Source organism: Hetaerina americana, unplaced genomic scaffold (assembly GCF_022747635.1).
Source record: "Hetaerina americana unplaced genomic scaffold, ioHetAmer1.1.p SCAF_15, whole genome shotgun sequence".
NCBI lineage: Eukaryota > Metazoa > Arthropoda > Insecta > Odonata > Calopterygidae > Hetaerina > Hetaerina americana.
This window is the reverse complement of record NW_027286625.1, coordinates 13791819-13815610: the sequence shown is the minus strand read 5'-3', so window position 1 is coordinate 13815610 and position 23792 is coordinate 13791819. Positions and strand designations below refer to the sequence as shown.

The window sequence follows — 23792 nt, the reverse complement described above, 5'->3', positions numbered from 1 at the left end:
GTTACTCGCACTTGCGCGCCTTGAGTTTTAATCTGCTGCTAGAATCTCTCGGTCACGTAAGCCCTCGATAATTGGCCGTGTTCGAAGGTTTTTGATATTATTAATTCCACGCAGGGACGAAAAGAAATTAAACCAATGTCCTTTTAGAAAACTAAAGAAGACTAGAAATGGGTGGTAGGCAGGGTGATGGAATTTTTATCGACGGCGGTGGTTTCACCTCTAGAATTTTAGGATGAAAATATATGTATGCATTAAAAAAATGACATTGTGTCATTTGCGAGAGGTCCATAATTCCTGGGATCAGGAATTTGGTACATCTTTTAAGCTACCCTACCATTTTCAAGTATCCATTTTTCCAAGTCTTCAAATCGAAAATTGTGTACTACTCACTTAATCTTTTGAATTGTGCGTAAATTATACCCTATATGCAACATCTGATATACGACAAATTATGCGTTATATTGCAAAGAATTTCCATGAGGAAATTCATTAAGTTATCATTATATTTCTAAATATATCGGTAAAATTCGTACACATCAATAATCGAAATTAGGGTAATGCCCTCCGTGAAAATATATTTTAATCTCAAGTCCCGAAAATATAATTAAATTTGACCTTTTATTTTGACCAGTTTTTCCCTATGTTATCATCTTTTTCCAGATAAAATGACTAGGTTAGTATTATTATTCCTAGTTATTGTTATGAGATGAGAAAATCCCAGACGAGGAAAGTTTAAGAGATGAGAAGTTGTATTACTGGTGTTCAGATCAAAGAAACAGCGAATGCATGCTTTGGACAACATATTACCATCTCTATCGAAAAATGTTTAGTTCAATTGACAATTAGGACAGTGAGAATGGTTTTGAAACGGGACAGAGACTTGCAGCAGAGATGTGAAGCAGAGACTTCGGAGACTGAGATGTGGAATTAAAAGGGTAGAAGAAGAGTGCTAGAGAAAAAGCTTTGAAATAAGAAATAAAATCGGAGTGATAAGCAGAGAGAAAATCATTAATTCTCTGGGAACGTAGTTAAATGAGAAAGATGAATAAACTTAATAAACTGCTGGAATTCATTTCAGACTTGGAGTGATAATCAGAGAGAAAATGATAAATTCTCTGGGAACGTAGTGGAAGGAGAAAGAGGAATAAAGACTATAGGGGAAAATGATTATAACTAAAGACGAAATTAAGCAACAAAGTAAAGGAGCTTGAAGAGATTATGGAATAAGTGCGGTATCGCTTAGAAGAGAAAGCCTTTTCGGATTATACGGAATTAGTGAAGGTGTTCTTTGATTTTTATGTCACTTTTACTATGACGCAGCGTCAGATTACATGAACTACAGATCCTTGTCCGAGACTACAGCAAACCGCTAATACTCCCTTATTCCTGACACAAATTCAAAGGCTTAAAACTGTCTTTCTATCTACTTCATTTCTACATGGCATTCAAGGGAAACCGAGTATTTCGCTCTAGCCGATTCCTGTAACGATACGAAAGTGACGCAAGTTCTTACTGTCATGTGCTTTTGCCTAACACCGAAAGAAAAAGCAAAAAGGCGATCAAATCTTTCATGAAGGACTCAAATCCATTGACTTCGTTTGAAACTTTCCATGCAACTGCGGAAATTTTATCCTGACTTCGCTGGACGGCATTTAGCCTTTGTGAGTAAACAACCAACAAGAATGGTCCCCTTTTGTACAGAACGCAGATCGCGATCGCGTCCTTGGATCGGCCTGCGATTCAACGGGTGCGAAAAAGACGTAGATACACAGAGGACAGCAAGGGATCATTTCAATCCAGACCCCGTTCCCTGTCATTCTTCGGATGTTTAACTATTCGACCGAAATGAAACCACTAGGTTGATGGGGTGGGACACAGCAGCGTGGTTTATTTAATCGCGCGGCCCCTTCTCCGACGGTCGCCGCTCACCCCTGCCGCCCATTCCGGGAGAAAAATCCCATTATTCCGCGTCAGGCCTTCGAAGACTTTCAACCTTCACCTACTCCCATCAGACTGACGGATCGCCGCCGCCTCCTCTCCTTATGTTCGGAGAGAGCCTTCGCTTCTCTGCGCATTCCTTTCCACAGATCACCCCCTCACCGCAAAACACGCACCAATTATCATAGGCCTCTCCAAATGATGCCCTCTGCATCACTTCGTTCCAGCCAGTTTGGCTTTCTCTTCCCAATGATCACCTCGCGATAGCCTACCGCCTAATTCTTCCACTCGGGCGCCTCGCCTCCTTCACAATTTCATTTTTCTTTCTGTTCCGTGGTCTGATGGAAGTGTAGACTCGGGAAGCTGACAGTTGGGGTCGAAAATGATGAGAGGCTTATTTTCCCGAAGCGTGGTGATCACATGTTATTTAATAAAATTTGAGAATTGAAAGAAAGAGAGATTTTCCGAAGGGTAGCTGAAGGACCCCTCAGAAGGGATTTTTGCTTCCGTATTAATTCGTCGGATAGAATCTGACCTGTGAAAATTTTATTAAGGTCAATATCTGGCATTCTATATTTGTATAAAAAACTCATTTTTATGTTTCATACTCTTTTCCAATTTTAATCTCGCATTAGTATCTGAACTAGAGCTGAGTAAAACTATAGGAAGCAGTAACAGCATTGAAGTTATTAGCACGAGTAAATAAAGTAACACGTACGTGCGTTCTTCAATATTTAAAGAAGCTCTTTATTTTTAATCGAAGTCACCATTTGATCTAACTTTGGACTATATTCACGCATATATTATTTAAGTAAATCCGTACTGGTTCAATTAATTAATCAATTTGTATTCAACATTGTTTACCCGCAATTCAAGTCAAGTAATTCATCACTATTTTTATTACAATGCTCTGCTTCGCATGGAAATTTAGCACAGATTTCAATTTTCTGCATGAAAACTGTGCAAAATGGTTGCAACTTAATTTTAGGCGCCAGCCTTCGGCATCGGCAGGGAGAATCAAACTTACTTACAGACCAAGGCGAAATGTTAATACAAGCTATTCTATTATTGACCCTATGTTAATACAACATATTCTACTTTGTTATTGATGACGACTGCCGATATCAAGATTTTCCTTCTTTGACATCAATTATTTACTCTATTACACGCTTGGTCAAGTCTGCGCTTTATAACTTGACCTTTCAGTCCTTCACGGTAAGAGTCATAGATAACTGGTCCGTAAGAAACGCCGACTCATTTGAGCTACGCCCGTGAAAAGGGAGATAAATGACAATGAAGTGGTAACATTTTTGAAAATATTGGTCGTCTCGATATCTAACACAAAGAAATTTAAAGGCAAAGGTGTGGCCTTGTCATCAGTGATGACGGGAGAGACTTTGGTTCTGGCGAGGATGGAGTCCGCCCTCAGTTGCAAGCTTCGTGACGACTAACAATCAATCGGGTTTGGACCGCGGGAAGAGATCCTCCAATGGAAGTAAGGCCATCCATCCACACGCAACACCAGCTGTCTTTTAGGAGCAGGGAAGTGAGTTCAATGCAATAGAGTCTTTTTTCTATTTGGTTATTCCATGCTCTTGCGCAGAGCAGATGAAGAAATCGATTCCTTACTAGCCCGCTTCATCTTCAAAACGGGAAATATTTACTTTTGAAGCAATTTTTGGGCATCATTATGAGCTAATGTGTTTACAATGGGTTCCTCAACTGAACTTCACTCTGAAAGTTGTTACTTAAACAATACCTTTCAGAAAGGAACTGAAATTGTATTTACCGCAAGATAGGAACGAGCGGATACATGTTGGAATATTTTGAATTATTTGAAAATTTTTAATGTGATTATGAAAAACAACTTCTCGGAGATTTTTATATACCGAGGAGGATTGAGATGTTGCGGTGGCTAGCGTACTGGCTTCCCACCCAGAGAGACCCAGTTCGTATACTGGAGACAGCAGATCATTTTCAGTGGTAACCCGATCCTTACTTGAGGTGCTTTGTGGAGATCATTTTGAGGGAGAACGCTGTCCATTAGACGGGACCCTCGTTAAACTACTCACTTCTTGGCGTCTTTTGATAACAGTAGGCTAATGCCGACGCCGGGTTTCTCTACATCCTTCTTCCCTTCTCATTCATCCCTAATGGCATCAATGACCTCAGCTGTCGTACGCCTCCCCTAAACCTACGACTGCCTCTTATATATCGGCTACAGAACTATTCCATGAATAGGGTAACTACCCCTACGGAAGAGAATAAATTGTGGGACAACGTTCGCGTTGATTTTGGCGTAATCCTATGGGGTAGCTTTTGAAATTCTGAATATCATTACTACAAGTATGTACATGTACGTCAATTTAGATTCCCCTATACAGCACATTGGTAGCTTATAATTTCGAGAGAAGGTTGAACATGCTTCACGACTTCGTTAAGAACCTACCTACTGGGTTACCAGTAGAGTTTCCAATACTCATTGGTATTCACTCTTTCTGATATATGCATGTATAGCATATTTTCTACATGGATGAGAGGTCATCAATTTGAATTCGAAAATTTTTGTGAACTGCATGGTATTTTCCAGTAAGATTCTGTAAGTAGATGGATGCGTGCTTTACCAGTGGATACACTCATGCAATCTCTTTGTAATAGGGCATTTTCATGCAAACTGGCAAATGATTCGACAGCCGTTTCACCAATCAAAGGAAGGGATTTGATTGAAATTACGGGCATATGTAAAAATATTCAAATATTTGTCTCGTCCTGTCAATCGGCTGCATAAAAACACCGTGGGCACATGGAATTTGCAGAACTGTTTGATTCCGGTTCACATATTGATCATCGCAAATTCGACTCAACGAGACCTAATGTTTGTTCGTCATGGGAAAATCAAAATCAAAATCATAATAAAAATTCACGTGCACTCCTTTTTAAAACTATTCTAATTCTTTCTTTCAGAGTCATTTATAAACTGCAAACTGCCAATTTTAATCTTTCCATAGAAAGAGTTTGAATTCGTTTAACGAAAGTACACGCAATTTTATGGGCGTTTTATTGAAGTGCTTGAACATTTCAATACTACCTCGATCAAAAAGTTCCCGGAATAACCACCGTGTGGCGCTCCCATCGTTCCGATTTGAGTTCTGTTTTTTTTGTTAAATTGGTACATCTGTTGTTGATATTCCCTTTAAATCTTAGTGTCATAACTTGACATTTGCAAAAGTTACGTAGCCAAGAGTACATCTATCTCTGTGTGTGTTGGCGATTTTTTACAATTTCAGAAATGGATTTAAATTTGCAACAACGAACTTGTATTAAATTTTGCGTAAAAAACGGATTTAGTGGCGCACGGACGTTGGAAATGTTGGAAAAGTGTTTCGGCAACGATTCTCTAAAAAAAACGGTCGTTTACCAGTGGCACGAGCGGTTCAGAAGTGGTCGTGAGTCAATCGAAGATGATGAACGCAGTGGCAGACCATCGACATCGAAAGTCGGTGAAAAAATTGATAAAGTAAAAGAAATGTTGGTCAATAACCGCAAATTAACCATCAGAGAAATAGCGGAGGACTTGAAAATTGCCTATGGATCCGCCTAAGACATTGTGGTTAATGATTTGGGTTTCCGTCGTGTAGCAGCAAAGTTGGTGCCAAAAGACCTCAATTTCATGCAAAAGAGAGACCGTGTTGACGTCGCAAAAGACATGATTTGCGAGGCTGAATCCGATCCCACATTCATCAAAAGGATCATTACTGGAGACGAGACGTGGGTTTATGAGTACGACACGCAATCCAGACATCAGGCAAGTGAATGGCGTTTACCAAATGAGCCGAGACCAAAACAACCACGTCGTTTTCAGTCAAAAAAGAAGGCAATGCTGACGGTTTTCATGGATTACAACGGTGTAGTGCATCATGAATTTTTGCCAGAAGGCCAGACAGTAAACAAAGAGTATTATTTGGGCGTTATGAGACGTTTGCGTGAAGCAATTCGCCGAAAGAGACCAGAAATGTGGGCAGAAAACTCGTGGATTTTGCACCATGATAACGCACCGTCGCACAGTGCTATCATTATTCGTAATTTTTTGACGAAAAATGCAACAAATACCATCCAACAGCCACCGAATTCACCTGATTTGGCTCCCTGTGACTTCTTTCTGTTCAATCGAGTTAAAAAACCATTACGGGGAACGCGTTTTAGCAGCCGAGAGGAAGTAATGGAAAAATCGCAGGAAGCACTGATGGACATACCGAAAACCGAATATAAAAAATGTTTCGAGGATTGGATCAAGCGCTGGCATAAGTGTGTTGCAGTCGATGGGGATTACTTTGAAGGGGACAATATAGATTTAGATGAATAAACTTGTATTTTTAATTTTCTGAATAAATTCCGGGAAATTTTTGATCAAGGTAGTATGTTATCAAGCTAAAACAGGTAATACTTCACTATTATTTTCAGCACGAATGAATTTAATTTATCATTTTTTTGATGGTGCTTACGGTAAAACAGATTGGTTAATGGCCAGAGGACTCTTGGCGCACCGTGAAATAACTTTTAAAGCCCTCTCACGGTTATCGTAATCAGCAGAAAAGATTTAAGTCTCATGCCTGAGCAAATTTTCGGGTATTTTTAATGAAAACGATTAAAACGTATTGATGGATTGTTTGCTTTCAATTGGCTTCCGGTGTTCCTCCTGCATTCTATGCATTTATTCATGTGATCGAGAGTCTAATAATTCAAAGCTTTAAGAGATAACGAGTTTAAAAAAATCAAAAAACCGCATAAATTTCTCCAAATTATACCGGTAAATTTAAATTTACGCAGATCTAAATTATAAGACCAGTCTTTCAAGCTCCTGAAATAAATTTTTGTTGATGTTTTATCACGCGGCGTGCACTTCGTCGCGAAAAAAATGAGCTGGCATGAGCATCGAACAAGCGAGGAAAGAAGACGAGCCGTAATTTTTTTTCCTCTCTTTGGTCGACAACGACTGTGGAAGATAAGTATCCTGTTAAATATTCATTCAAAATACTTATCGGCCCTTACATCTCCTAGTTAATTGAACTAAACGCTTTTGATAAAGCAGGAGAACGCACTGACGTTATACCTCTTCTCGCCTCAAACTTCAGCACAAAATTCCTTCGCACCGTTTCATCATCGTGTCTACATATTCCGACCTTGAACTTTCTCCCTTCGATGAATCTTCTTTTGCGTAACGCAGCTCGGCTTCATCTGGTAGGTATTAGCTCGAGGCTTTGTAAACTCTTTCGCAGCGCAATAAGAAAACTTGTAGAACAGGATGCTCCGGAAGAGCAGGAGGGGACTCGGCGATCGGAAAGCGGCAATTCGTCATTTTCGCTTCGCTTTCGCAGCTGTGTGATTCACCTGCATCCATGCCATGAACGCATCGCTTTTTGGACCCTCACGCCGGAGCCACATTTCCCAGTCATCAGAGGTATGGCAGAAACTAGTGTGGGTGTAGAGTGGTCCAAGGAAAGTGCAAATTTCCCACACGGTCAGCCGAAGAGGAAGAAAAATATTTATTTGCGTCCTCATGCAGGAATGAATCATTGACTCTTAATAATTAAGCTAGACGATTTTGCAGTTCCTTCAGTGATGGCACCTTTGCTATCCGTTAGGATGTAGTGGCAAGGCAGTAAACACTATATGGTGAATAGGGAGTTTCCATGGATGAATTTGTCAATGTTTTCATAAATAATCTGTCACCTATGGTTTCCATTGTGTGTCTTCTGTGATTTCTATAACTCCTCGAAAAAATAGTATTAATAAAATGTTCTCGTTAAAGACAGTAAAAAGGATAAATGTTGATATATATAAATAAGGGAGGAGAGATTATCAGCGTTTAAACTATCCAGAAAATCGTTTTTACGTGTCTAATGTCAATGCTGCTCGGTAAATCAGTGTTAGTTAGGGATATTCCAATGCTCCATTGGACGCGGTTTTTCTAGATTGTTAAAAAGCTTTAAACAAAAAAATTCAGATTAAACCATTCATAAAGCTAGAATCCTATGGTGTAGATTAAAGCACCCTGAGCTGGGTGAGACTTTTTGAATGTTCGGGTACAAGGAGTGGTTATAGATAGTGTCAGGTCTAATACAGCTGAAATCAATTCTGGTTTTCCTCAGAAAAGAGTTTTCGGGCCTCTTTTATTTCATCCTTAAGTTTATGAGATTAACTCCGTAAGACACGTCTTTCTACCGACGATGCAGTGATTTACAGAGATAAGCGTGGTCCTCAGGATTGAAGTTTCATTAGCAGATGGCCTCATTGCAAAACAATTGGTGTGACACACAATACAACAATGGCAAGACACTTGGTAATTAGGATTAAACTTAAAAAAGTGTGATGTAATGAATATTTGGGATACAAGAGTAATTCCCTCCCGAGCGCCTACTACATCAGGAATACTGAAATGGTAAGTGTAGTCTCGATCAAATACTTAAACGATACCCTCACTCACTACCTTTTACTGGTTAGGCCTCATAGGAGAGATAGGGTAGGAGAGATTATGTGAATGCAATGAGAGAGATTAATTGTAGAACAAATATATTTGAGATACTATTTTCCCACGAACACTAAGAGATTAGAATAAGGTTGTCCGACCGCGCAAAGAGAAATAGTACTTTCGATCAAAAGTAGTCTGGTGTGTAATCGCCCCTGTCACACACCCCAGCGGTGGATTGCAAGGTATAATGTAATGCAATATAAATTTTAAGACTAGTTAATGTCGATAGTAAATTGCTATCTCTATCAGTAACATTTTATTTTTACTCATCACACCTAGCAATTATTAGAAAAGAGCCGCTCTCGTAAAAAAATTATTTTATTCTAATATTCCATACTTTCAAATATAAATTGGATACTAATTTAAAGCAATTATTTTTGCTTGTACAAAAATAATTCGTTTTGTAATGTATCGGAATTTCAAATATTGTTGTCTCTTATAAAACCGTTGTCGTTTAAAAATATTTTCGTCATTTAAACTGAATGGGAATTCATAAGAAATGATACCTAATTCGCTTTTATTTTTCAGGGTGCGGTAACACAACTTCCTTTTTTCAAAAGCAAAATCCCTTCAAAAAAGGAAGTTAATATGCCGCACCCTGTAATAGGTGGGATATATGTCTATATTTATTTTTAAAAAACATCTCGTAAACACTCAGGATATTTAATTTTTAATAGCTGTGCGCTAAAACTTATTTAAAATCTTTGTGCATTAAGCACACATATACTACTTGTATGCAGCGAAGAAATAATATTGGGATAACTTTACTTAAATTTGATATCAACGTGGCGGCTGGGTATAAAGTTGTTACTATTCATAGAATAAAGAGAAATTAACCGTTTGCATGGTCTCATCGAAGTAACTGTGTTTCTACATAGTAAACCAGCAATACTAATCCACGCTATCACACTGCATTCCTAGAATTGTAATTTTGGGAATCGGAACTATGTGGTCAACATTTTATCGGTTTCATTCAAGCGAGAACAGACCGCCTACGAGTTACAAATTCGATTTTATTAACAACATTGTTATGTCGGAATTTAATGCTGAACCGTGAGGATTACAACCTGACGCTCCTCCATCCACAATGACAGAACACTCGATATTTCGCTTTGCAAAGCAAAAATTGTGCACTCCTTTTTTTGCGTGGGCGTAAATTACGGTATTTGCCCTAGCTATTTTCGCCGAATGTTCCGCTGGCATTCGCATCCCCTCAAACAAATTTTCCTGAGATATCTCTTACTCGTATTCAGTATACACCCGCGCTTCAATTTTCTTCATATAGGTTTTTCTATTTCCTCTGTTGTTTTATGGAAAAATTGTATGAGAAATTATAGTCCTGTCGTAATTCATACAAAAACGGAACAGCTTTGCAGCAGCTCACATGTTAAAGGTTATGTCACAAAAAAAATCTCGGAAGGTATTTGAGAAATAAGATCCTTGCCAATTAAATTCTCGCTGTAAATGTGAACTAAGAATTGAAAATAAACTGGAATATTTCGGTGCTCGGAATTCTACAGAGGAACCCATAAATTGGTCAATCCGTTTTCGAATATACTAAAACAGCTATTGTTCATATTCACTAATTCTATAAATCCAGTATCACTATCTCGAGTGGTTTGTCCTTAAAGTGCATGAATTTAAATTCGTAATAATGTTGGATAATTTAAGGGTAAACCGTTGGTTTTTACGTGGACAGACTTCGGCAGTTTAATTGTGAGCCATCAAACCTCTAGTTCGTCATTTGAAGTTTATACCAGATTGTCTGCACTTCAACGGGTTTGATTATTTCACTCCATTTCCATTAACACCACTCATAAAATTCATTGTATAAAAAAGTAAGACATACTTGAGGTGTGATTAAAACCTTTTTAATAGCTGGGGAATACAATTTACGACTCAATTGGTCGATATTCGTTGCTTTGCTCCCTAAATGATAATTTCAACCCCTAAATTTAAGAGGACTGCTTATATGTATGCATAATCACTTGTGTGTCTAGTGCCTTTAACTCTGAAATATATTTTTACGCAAGCCATATTTAATTTATTTAGCTGAATATTCAATGCATTATGTTTCCGACAGCTAGGGACTTAAACTGTCTAATCATGAAATTAAGTTAATAATATTTCAAAAGAAAATTGAAAGTCTTTAAAGTAGAATTAGATGTTGATATAGGCTATTATGCAAAAAATAATTTTGAGACTCTAACTAGAGCTGCATGAAGGAAACTCTTTCTGCATTTCATTCAAATTATTTGCCGAATCGTTTATCCGGTGGCCAAAATAAATGCCTTGATTTGAAGTTACATGCTCCAAAGCCAATAACTAACCTATAGGTAACGCCGCAATATTAGCCGCCGCAATATTAAATTTTGGTATTTACGAGATTTTAAAATATTAATTAAAAATTATCATGATTTTATGCATGAGAGTATTAGATAGTATGATTACTCGTATGTACTGTGCTTAGTTGTCATTTATTTACAGTGTGTCACCTAATAGGTTCTATAAAAAATAATCGATTTAGATTGAGATTAAATTGTGATTAAATTTTGTAAGAAAAAAATCAAATTTTAAGTTCACGTTACTGTAGTCAAGAGTATTCTCGTCCTAGAAATAGTTAATACTGCGTGAGTTCCATCAATGTGAGAATAGTTTTTTCCTAGTTTTTGTTAAAACTATTTAATATTCAGTGGGCGGATTTATTTCCATTTAAATCCAGCATGAAAAGGAAAAAAATGTTTGATCAATCAAAAATACACAACTTTAAACGATGTGGGGATAATATTTCAATTCTATATGGATAAACATCATTTTTATAACCAATGGTCGTACCCGCACTATGAAAAACAAACATGATCCCTAACGCTTCAATTGCCTCATAACAGAACCGAAATATAGGCTATCAACAGTCAAGGGACGTAACTCCATAGAAGTAGGCGCCTTTTTCAATGGTCAATGGAACTCAAGATGGGACGGACGATAATTTGCAAAATAATAAGTCACTTCACTTCCTGTTGCTACATAACTGCAACAGTGTATGAGATTGTACGGTTAGGCAGGTATAATGTAAAGAAAACGCCGAAAAAGACATTTTGATGAGTGAGATGCGGTTAATGATAAACTATTGGCTTTTGGAGTGGAAATACTTTTAAAAATATAGTTTCAGGCATTTTTTGCAACACATTACTTGCTCCAAAAGGGAGAAGAAAATGTTTAATAAAAACCAATTGGGAACCTTTGATTAAACTTGACTTGATTGTAACCTAGGTCTTTTTTGCCCTACATACTATATATGGCATATGGATTATTTTATTTGCGTTACGTTTAAATAAACCACTGCAAGTAGCATGCAACCTTGCAATAAAAAGGTAATTATTTAATGCTAAAAATCCTTACTTTTGCTATGCATATCCTGTTTTTATTCATCGCCCTCAATCTCTACCTCAATTCACGGGGATTACCTACAGCTGGGTGTAGCAAGTCATTTAGATATGAAATGACAATATTTCGGCGTTTGGTATTGAATTTTCTTGAAGGAGTAAATAAAGCGGGGGCAAGTATAATTGATGGAAAACATAGCAAAGGCATTCTAACGGCGATGGGTTGTAGATATTTGTTATTTTCTTAGTTACAAATAGTGAAGAAAATTGAAAAAGAAAAACTTTCTAGTTATTAAGGGGTGATAGATTCATTTAGATAGACAATTTTTGTACAATGAAGCATTCAATTTTTCGTAAATTAAAAAAAATTGCAAATAAGACACAGGCATGGAGGTAATCGTCACACAACACATTCTAATGCTCGTTTTTGCCGGATTAGACCCGAGATCTGAGGGCTCATTAGAGGATCATGTCATGATTTCGAGACGTCGGCCAAGGGCATCTGATGCAAAGCCAAGAGAATCTCGGTGCGGCAGCCGTCGATGAATGTCCATCATTGGTTTTCGTAAAGCGACCTTGAGGAAAGAAAAAGACGGCCCCTTCTTGATTTGAGCAAACACGGACATCATCACCGCCTTTTCCGAGAATGGGAAGAATGAGTTAACTGACAAGAGAAAAGAGACGCCTGTGAAAGGTCTTTCTTTCAGAGATTTCCTTGGCATTGAGTAGCGAATACCTGCCTGGTGTGATGAAAGGTTTCATTTGAGCAAAAAATTAACATGGTGTTCCAAAGTGCGACCCTATCTTTAGCGGAGGCAAAATTATTTCAAAAATTTTGAGAGAATGGATAATTATTATAACGAGCAAATATTACGGGGAATTATAAATATCACCTATAAATAATGTTTTACATAAAAAAGGACGCCGCAAGTTCCGTTTTGAATAAATATTACTCATGGGAAATTGCATTTTCCGCAGAATGTTAGCATGAAACATGCAGTCCCTTCAAGCCTTTCAATAGAGGGGCTTAAATAATATTATGATTGTAATGGAATCGTGTTTTCAATTATTGGTCTTGGTTAGTGGAGATATGACTCCAAAGAGAGCGATGTGAACCTTGATCAGCTTTTATTTATGATTCTTTAGATGGTTACTGCAAATGTGAGAAAATTCAGAAATTCCATCCAAAACGTCTTTTTGAATATTTTACAAGGTTGTCCGTTCATCCCTGCCCCAGGTTTACGAAGTGGGGAACTGCTATCTGCGTACATGTATATGCGAACATATTTTATGTTTGCATTGTAGCTACTGCTTCCCGTCCTATATCAAACTCGGTTTCTCGCTGCAGGAAGTTGTGCGCACTTCGTACTAATATACCCTGATTGTATGGTCAACATAAGCCCAAGTAAGCATCAAAGTGAAGGAGAGCAAGGAGACTTAAATCTAGTCAGGAAGCGTATCAGTATGCTCTATAAATGTATGTAAATACTTTTTAGGAAAAGTGAATCTCTTGGAATAATTGCAATTTCTCGAAAAATATGGAGAAATTAGATTTTATAGGGAAACAACCTAATATATTTCACTTGAGTTATTTGTGAACACGGCCGTTCCTATTAATTGAATAATAAATACGTTTTAGACGACCACTTCCACGATGCATAAGAATTAGATATGATTTTATATTCACAAAAGAAGTGCGATATTAGTGGACATCAAATCGAAATAAGGAGCGGTTGTAATAAATAAATCAAAAAAAGATAAATATCGGTAGAACAATGGTGTCAATAATGAGAATACTTCACTCTCTACGACATTATTCACTTACGCGTTTCAAGGTCATTTCTACTTATAACTCTTGTGTCAAGAGACGCCAGGACAATTCAGCGAGGCTAATTTTGATGTTTTCGCAGCTTATTTGAATGGAATATCAAGTTTCAAATAAAATAATATGGGTAAAAAAGGAAAAAAATATAAATTATAATTGCAAGAAAAGAGCTGGAAAAAATTTGGAAGTGTGCTCAGAAATAAATAGTGATGGGCTATTTGAGGAGAACATGCAATGGACGAGGCGGGTAACAGCAGAATATTTGGGAAATCATTTGTACGAGAGAGAATGGGGAGGATAAGTGTAGGGAGGAGCTTGAGGCGGCAACATGGGTGACAGGTTGAGGGGTTTCATGTTGTGGAAAGAAAAGAGGGTTGGAATGGTGACATAGTCCGTATATAAGGGTGGAGTTGAGGAGGATGCTTAGGAGTGGTCGGGTGGGTGAGTGGGCGCCAGGATGAGAATGAACTCTGGGTGATCGGGGAATAGAAATTCCGGTTGGACGAGTTGCGGTCCGGTAAATCTGAAAGCGAAAAGGCGAGAAAACGATGCGGTGGACGGCTGAAAGGGGTTGCTTCTCCACTTTTTATTTGTTCGCTCACTGTTTCATTCACCTGCCGGGATCTTCCGCTCGTTCTTCTCCACCGCGCTTGGTTTCTTCCCTCCTCGGCCTTCTCTTTGCCCCCCAACCCGGGTGGCATCTTCACCGGGGTTCACATAACCCCACTCCCTCATCCCCACCGTAACGTCAATTAGAATCTGTAAATTTTGTTCGTAGTCATGCGAGAGATGACTTTTTCGATAAAACCGCACCCGCCTCTTTGATTAAAATCGGACTTAATGGAGTCATACCCATTAGTCCCTTTTGCATCGCTGCATACCATTTTAAGTGATTCTCTGAGTGCATATAATGATAGCAGCTCAGAAGGTACGCATCTGCTACCTAGTGCGTGCACGCAATGGTGGATAGTTGCCATCAAATGTAAGGAGAATGTTGAGTCATGTGCAGTCGTAAGAGCTCAGAAAATATTCGCAAGGATTGAAAAATCGCCCACGTTTTCTTCTTAGAAAATGACGAGCAACAGGAATACTGGTATGCAAAACCGAGCAACATATAGAAACTGTTATGGAACAATAATGTATGAGTAGAAGGTTTAAATATAATTGTTCAAATTTAACCATTGATGGGTTTTGTGGTTATTTAAATAATCAAATTGATATATACTCAAAAGGAAAATATCGAGAGAAAAATGTATGCATAAATTAACGGTAAAAACCATACTATTACAATGAAATAAACAATTGAAACTGCATTTCCGTTAAAAGACTATGGTAATGTTTGGTAAATTTACTACATTTTGTCTACTTTACATCACTTTGGTGTGCACATTTTCCTCCACATCAATTTGTACACAGCCGTAGTGAGCGCCGAAGAAGAACACATCAGGTAAGCTTTTTTTTCTTCATATTTTCCCAGAAGTAGATTAATATCATTCGTCTGTGTGCTGATTTAGTATTTATGAAAGTGCCTACCAAGGAATGGTATCCATTAATGTTCGCGTGGTTATTTGGATAAAGTATTTTGACTCCTAAGTCCTCGAAAGATAAATATGGCTATTTATTATGATTTAAAGAAAATTTTAATTTAAAAGATGTCCTTTCAATTTTATCCAGTGGTGGCTCCAGAATTCTTTGAAAATTTCCCCCAGCTTTTTCGTTATTTACAGCATCGACGAGATCCTCGATATCGGTGGATCTGGTTTCATTTTCGTGCGTTACTATCTGTTACCTTTATTTGTGGCATCGATAACTTTAGTAAGATGCCTGGCTCCGGCTTTATTGTCGTGAGGTGGCTGTCAGACACTCCCGATTTGCAAGGAGCTCTTCAGTCGTTAAAAGATTTAGCATTCAACCGGCGAGCAATCGTATTTTACCGATAAAGTTCCCTTCCCTCCAGCGAAGGATGTCGTTGGCAAAAAGGACAGGTGTGGCCGGTCAAAGTCCACTTTCGTTCACCAACGATATATTCCGATGAGGTGCGTGATTATAAGAAGATAAAACAAATAATTTCTTTCCGACTTGAGACATCTTCTCCTGAGGTATGCCTCTTTTCAAGTTATTCGGCAGTAAATTTGAAAGTTAGTTGTTATAAATACTTGAATACATTTGTGAGTACCAGGATGAGAGCGAGCGATTAGACGAAAGAGATTACTGGTGCAAGTTTTAAGGGGATATTTGTCAACCATTTTCACTATTGATTTTGTTTGGGATAACGCAGATAGGGTCTTGATAATTCCATTGTAAGACTATATATTCAAATACCAAATCGAGATGAATAATAATTTGGATGCACTTTGCTAAATATATTTTCTGGATGAAATTATGAATTATCTAATCATCCGCTGATGTTAAAGATAATAGGTATTTGTTTAAGTCCCAATAGCTGAATTAATTTACATAGATGCGTATATTAAATCGTGCACTCTACACAGAGTACACATGTGCAATTTAAAATACTTAATGTTTAATATGAAATTGCATGGTAAAAACATATTTTAAAAATTTAAGCATCACCAAAGAAAGAAAATAGTAGAGCACTTAGGCAATGGTTAGATATCACGAAGACTGTTTACATAGATGCATGAATGTCATTTTCGACCCAAAAGTTTTAGTGGATTCAAAGTGCGAAAATTTTGTTTTTTTTTGATCTGTTATAAAAAATTATAAATCCGTGAAATTTGATCAAACCTAAATTATAATTGTATCATTATGGGTTTTTTATTCAAGGCATGAGAAAATAAAGTTTGCACTATTCCACAGATTTATTTTCAACGTAAAACGCGTTTCAGTTCATCGAACCATCTTCAGGCACAAATCCAAATTTGTTTTTCTCATAATGACAAACTTCCACTAAATCTCACCGGATTCTGTTGAAAAATATCCAAGTAATATTTTTCAGTAGCCCTTAAAACTACCTATCCTTTTATCTGCCGATCTCTTCACTTTTCATCAGACGCATTAGGAAACGAAGTTCGACCTGCTACTTCCAGCAGGCGAGGTAATCGACCTCACCTTAGGAGAGCACTTTTAAAGCGCAACTCTTTCTATTAATGGTTCCAGATCATAAGTGATTGTGTGCCCAGATGATATCATGTAACACCTCTGTGTATTCTTTGTTTGCCTCCACTAGTAAAATGTTCCCCTATGGGTCTAGCTTTGTGGGCATATAAGGTAGTAATCCCGACTGACCATCCGCGTGGGTGAAGGCTTGCGGAGACATGGAGAAATGAAAATGGAAAGGGAAGGGGAAAAGAATGGAAAGATGAGAAGGGCGGTGGTGGGGTTAGGGTTGATGGAGGGAGGGGGATGGGAAATGGGCAGAAAAGAAAGGTGAGCTGGAGGGAAAGAGGAAGAGAAAAGCGAAGACGACACCATGGAGCACTCACGCTGAGAAGTGTCCGGTCGTAGTATCGCGAACGCCCGCTTGTTGCTGGGCGGTGGGCCATTAAATAAAAGAGAACCTTGCTCCTCATCTTCTCTCGTTTGGTAAATAATTTATCTACCAAGCTTGGAGAAGTGGTTCAGATCTTTGAAAAAAAAGACCGATTTCTTGGGTGGCTTTCCTATAGGCTCAGTTTTTCCCCTAACGAGATCGTTACTCAATTGGCTCTCCGAAGGTTCTGGTTTTAAATGTGATGGGGAGTATTTTCACGGAGTTTCGGTGGCCTCGGGTTAGCTCGTTAAGAATTTATATTGAGATGGCTACAGAATCTTTTTGTCGGGTTTAATTAAATTTAATGCCTGCAGAAGTTCTCTTTAGAAATACCTCTTTAAGAACTTCTTTGTAACACAGATCAACTGCGAGACACAGAATATTAAGGGCATAAAATACTCGAAACCTCGCACTCAAAATATACAAGTTTTCCAATCGAACTTCGAAACAAAAAAAACAGATCGCCCTCCTCTCGAATTTTTGAATTTGTGTGAACGAGACTTTCTTACCTGTGCTGGAATAAGAGGTGAAAGAGAAAATTAAGAATTGAAATGGTTTCTACCTTGTTTTTGTTTTCATGGAAACTATACAACTTGGATTGACCAAGTAAAATCTTATGTTAAAAATGGGCCCGCTCTATCAGATAATATCGGAAGAGTGTTTTGCCACCTTTTTTCACATCACTTCCTGATTTATGTAAATGCAGAATTGGATGTTTTAGGAATCACATTTAGGGCTTAGAGGAGTGGTATTCCGTCCAAAATAAGTTTGATATCTACAATGTTGGTTTTGGTAATTGTCGGTGGCATTTATTAATTCAATATAAATAACACTTGGGCAGTCAAGATGAGTGCACATTCGTATGTATCCAGTAGTTACCCATATTTACTGCTCCGTGCCAAACAAAATAGAAGTTTGATCCAGAATAGTATCCCATGTAATTTATAATACTCTTATATTATACCCTTATAATGTAATACTCTATATACTATAATGCATACTCTAATAATATATAGCCCTTATAATGTAATACTCTGATTCCAGATAGGGTGCAAAGTTGTAACTATCTGACATTTTTTTCTAAAAGATAAAGCTATTTGCAAATTATTTATTCAGTTTCTCGGGCTGCGCGAGTGATTGACTTCACGCCAGCATTGTGAGCTCAACGCCTTGCCCCTAAGTTATCCCGGGGCATTAGGGACTAGGAGGATGGTTAGTTGGCACGATCAAAAACGCGCCCACGTCACGGGAGACCCTCCCGATGCCGCGGCTGACTGCCCTCTGGTTCCCTTGGAAAACGCGCTTAGTCCACGCATCGTCCGCTGGAATCACCAAGCGGAACGAATCTGAGGTAGGGGGCTGAGTGTGAGGGGTGGTAGTGGGAAAAAGGTAAGGGGGCGCCCGATGGGAGACGTCCTTCGCGGCTTTTTCGGCCACGCGAGGCGTTTCTTAACCCGATGCATCTCCGCGGCGGTGGGGGAAAGATTTGGGGGGGGGCGACCGAAGGAGGACGACAGGCTCAGTGTAGAAACGGTGCGAACGCGTGTGGTAGATGAGCGGGATCTGGGAACTCCTTTCCCTTTCGAAGACTCCGCTCGGGGCGGACGAGCGGGTTGGGATGCATAGACAGCGGGTGAGAGTAATTCTACGTGACGAAGAGATGAAGATGAGCACGGGGGGGCCTTAGGCAGACGATCCGTTGACAATTGAATAACGCCTATATTAATTTGCGTAAGAGAGAGACGGTTATGTGGGTGTGGAGGGGAGAAATGGATGCGTGTGGCGAAAGGTGGGATTGCAACGTGAAATGGGGATGGACCGTTAGTCACGCACTGTGTCCGTCTGCCTGATTTCTCGAGAGAGAGGGCATGAGGGGATGGATATCTGTGTCGTGCTAACGAACGCCTCTCATTCGATTCTCATGCAATGTTCTGAGGAGGAGTGCTGTCTAAATCAGCGCTGCACGAAGCGGTGCCCTTCAAACGTGTTTATTCGGATCGCAGTACTCTAAGTATGTAAGTTAGTGCATCATGTAGTGTTTGCATTCACAGTTTTCGCAAATTTTATAGACATTTTTCATTCATCATCCAGCATATATTATGACGAAAATAGTAACTGTTATAATTAATTAAAATTCCTTTTCAGGCCCATTTCTTGAAATACACGCAATTATTTTTCTGCCAAGCTTAGAGAATACCCTAGATATATTTCATGTAGTAGCCTTGAACATACAATTTAACCTAAGACCCCATAGTTAAACATATATGGTTATTGGAAAGTGTTAGAAAATTTTTATTCATTACTATATACTTTTAGATAGACATTGCTAGATACCGATAGTCTATTGCACAGTACCTCGTAGCCGTACCATATTTAGAAAGGAATTAATAAATAAATTAAACAGTACGTAATGCAGTTTTCGATTGAAATAATCAATAAAAAAAATATGCAGGGCATTTTTCCGCAATCACCGGCTAAATTTGGAACAGTTTTGAAGAAATAATGTTTAATTTCGCATGCAAAAAACAACAAATTGCACCATTAATTTTATGTTTGAGTTGAAAATGCGGTTTAAAAATTCCCAAATTTCTCATTTAAAGAAGTAAATTTTCGAAATTGCATTGGTATTTTTTCCATTCCGCAAAAATTAAAATTTCTCATGAATTATCTATTTTATCACAGGATTAACCACAGTACGTGGAAAATATCTAAAAATTGAAGTCCAGTTGCACAAAATGTAGCACAAAAATCTTGGCGCACGTCGCGAATCGATATCGCATCAAATGTCTCTTCCAAAAACACAGTAAAATTCACAGGCCTGCACCTACACCAAAAGAGAATGAAGAAATTAACTTACCACGCATATGGCCGAGAGCAGCTGAATCCTCCCCATGGCTAGACGGCGGCCTTCGGGTGCCGTCGGCCACTCTTCACTCGTAAATCCTCACCTCCTCCCCCTCTTCGATTCGTCGTATTGAGAACAGTCTTTGAAGAAAGTCTACTCAACACATCCCAGTGAGAAATAAGCTACACGTAAGGACAAGAATTTTTGCTTCACAGACTCGAGCGGAACCTCCCCAGACGCAGGGAGGTGAGCGTGCTATATGTACAGTAGGAAGGGATAGAGGGTGCTGCGGACGAGCCAGCACCCGGATGTGAAGTCCTGCGCGAAATAAAGAAGATGATCGCACCACCGCTGCTTATATAGACAGACAGGGGACCTCCACCTTTGGCACACCGCTAAGCCACTTCCCCTACCATCATCGGAAGACCCTCACTCCCCCGACACCTCACCTCCTCCTCCCTCACTCCTACAACTCCTCCGCCGCCGCCACCACCCAACTCCTTCCATGAGGTCTCCTCGTTGCAGCACGCGCAGGGAGATCTCTCGGATTGGCTCTCGGAGGGGGGTTCTTCGTCGGCGGGAGGTTTCCCACTCCCTTGCGCCCTTCCTTCCAATCTTCCTCCGCCACTCCGACGCCCACCCCTCCGCGTGGACGCCGCCTACCCTCCTCCTGTTCTCACCGTCCTCATGCTCTCCTCAAACCCCCTTCCTCTTCGGCATCCCCCCCTTCCAACCGCCCACCCCGACCATCAACCCCAGAGGAGGCGCCCTCAACTCTCGATTCAGTCTTCTCAGGAGGTCCTCCGGCGGAGGATACACTATTGCTCCGGCAGCGTGTGACGATTCGTCCACGATCGTCCTCCCCTTCCCCCATACGTACGCTCCCGCCCAACGAAAGTTCACTCTCACTTCTCATCTGTGTGGCGCACCCTAGCGCGTTCAGGTCTCCAGCGGGAGATGTCGCATCTGGAGAGGCGGATTGAGTCGAGCGTTCAAGTCTCCGCCGCTCGCGCGACCCCAGCGTTGACGAAGTTATTATTCATCTTTTGTGAATTCCTCGTTCTCGTTGGGCAACGGATTTTCCTGCAATTTTTGGGTAGTGATACTGTAACAGTTCTTCGGAGAGGATTATTTGAATTTCTCCTTTAATGCGTGATATTGGATATTAAATATTTATTTTCGGCCAGAGCAGTTAATGGGAATGAGAAAATTTTTGACTAGGTTTTCACCAAACGATTTAGTTCTGATTTTACAATTCTCTCTTTGTTTTCTTTTCGGAGAGTTTGAGTCATGTGAGCCCATCAGATTTTAGTAGAAAGTGTGGGTGCTCTTCGCATTTTCAAATATTCAACATCAAATATGAGTGTTTAACAAATTAAATGCAAACTCTGCATTTTACAATATCGTCTATGAAAATTGAAAAATAGGGTAAGTGATGCGTAAATCTTCAGCTAATGCATTTGATCTTTTATTATACTTCCACATGCATCGTGTTGCATAATAAATGATTTCGATTTTTAATATAAAATTGCAGTATAAAATAGGATTCAGGGGATCGGTGGCAAACGTACTGGCTTTCCACCCATGTACGAATCCTGATGGTGGCAGATATTTTCAGTAGTATCACAATCCCTACTTGAGGTGCTTTGTGGAGGACGCTTTGAATGCGCCGTCCGTCGGATGGAACGTCAAGCTGCGGACCCCTTGGCGCCTTCCGTTAAGAGTGGGGTAATGCCAACACCGGGTTTCTCTCCACCCTTCATCCTTTCATGTAAATACCTAATGGCGCAATGACCTCAGCTGTCGGTTGCCTCCCCTAAAACTACTATTACTATGAGATATTCAGGGCAGTAAGTGTTTTTGAAAGAGCAAAAATGTATTAACCTGTTCTTATTTTATTGAAAACTATTCTTTTCAAGTGTGAAACAAGTTCTTTTCCAATAAATTCGTGTGTAAATACGGAATGAAAATTATACACGACCAATTTTATTAATTTTAAAAATTTAAAATCCCAAACCCTGCGTACCATCCAGTTCTACGGTTTCTTTTTAAGATTACATTTTCATTCTAATGAATTAAAAGCTCTCCCTTTTCATGTGCACATTTATACCCTGCCAGAAGAAAACAATCGCTGTATTTAGAAAGACTATTATAAGATTCCAAAGTTTACCATATGAGAAGTAAATTTATTTCAAGCATAATGAAATATATCCAATCAATGCAGATCACACTCAATTGACACAAAAATTGGTTTTGATAGTCGAGTGCTGGTTAGATTTGTAGGAAAACCTCTGGGGTTGCAGGGAGACGGACGGAGTTGAACCGCGCAAATGTAGATTGGGGAAATCTGTTCATATGCCCGAGAATACGTTTTTTCTTATAACGATAGTTCGCAATAAAAAAATTCTTGTGCAAGATAGAGTAAATGCAAATATTTTGAGAACATTTATAAATGTGAGCAGACAAAAATATGAGCTTGTTCTTAAAAATTGAGCTGTGTGAAGAGATTTTGAGAGATATATAACATTTATTAGAATTATACAATTATATGATGATTATTTAGCGTTTGAGAGGTCAGCATAATAATGTAAGTGTTTTCTGTAAAAATAACCTTCTATTTTAGTGCTGAGAATTTAGGGATTACTTAAGGCATTAAATTGGAAAACCTTTTTTAAAAATAACTTAACTAATCCATAGTTTTAAGAGTGTTGGTGATAATTGGTATGCAATTTTTACGGACTTCAAATAATGCAATTTTCCAATCTTTATATAGTTATGTATATTAAAAAATGAGCATGAAATCAACACCGGGAACGAACATTTCATCTGATACCACCTGAAAATCAGCATTCGCATATTGCTTCTATTCCATCAAAAATGCTGGTAAAAGACATTCTCTGATCAGATTTAAAGTTTTATACAATAATGATATTCATCCCTTCATTAATTCATTCATGGCAGGTGAATAAATTCCTTCTGATTTATTTTTTCATTAAATTTTTGGAACGTTCTCCCCTATTATATAATCACATTTATTTTGTAAAAAATTAGTACACCAATAAATTATATAAAATGGAAGATAGTTTAAAATACTCTTTCCTAAAGAGTCACAGTATATCAATATTTAATAGCTGTATTTAGCATATAAATTCAAAATACCACTGATCCATATTATGGTAACTTGGCTACTTTACATATTTCTAAGATTTCCAGTTTTGAATTTTTTAAATATGCTAATTTATAAAAAGGTACTTTTCTATATTATATTCAATTTAAATCTATTAGTTTTATTTTGTCTACGGATTAGTAATGTAGTTTGAGCGATCTCTAACCACTTATTTCTATTTTGATAGATCTCTAAGCTCTACCTTACCTCGTAAACTTAGGTTCACCATACGTAATTTTCTTCTTCCGTTAGTCATAATTCCCACCATCACCGACAAAAACTTATTTTCCTTCTTCTTTCCATCTGAATCAATACTCTCCTGTCCATCCCGCCAAAATCAATAGGACGGAGTAATTGTATTATTGATCACGGACTTGGTGAATATGAAATGCGTGCGAAGATATCCAGTTGGCACTATCGCGCATTACTGATTTCTAATTTGAACCAGAAAATGAGGACAGGAAAAGTTGTATAAATGCCCCCTATCATAACCTGATCGACGGACGGTAACATATTTCAGGTGAACATTATTATGTACCAATAAAAATATTAACTCATCACTAGTTTCGCCCAATTTAAGATGATGTTTTACTTTGTTTAATTTAATAAAGAC

The 23792-nt window shown here is 38.6% G+C and overlaps 1 protein-coding gene across 1 annotated transcript in view; it reads right to left on the bottom strand.

The window, feature by feature from the left end:
• The window catches only part of LOC139686897 (collagen alpha-2(IV) chain-like), a 138380-nt gene extending 118139 nt beyond the window's left edge, over positions 1-20241 (bottom strand). Inside the window, exon 1 of the mRNA XM_071583972.1 lies at positions 20026-20241. Within this exon, the coding sequence (XP_071440073.1) occupies positions 20026-20061 (36 nt within the window). The 5' untranslated portion in view covers positions 20062-20241. The remainder of the gene's footprint in view (positions 1-20025) is intronic.
• Between the last annotated feature and the right edge of the window lie 3551 nt (positions 20242-23792).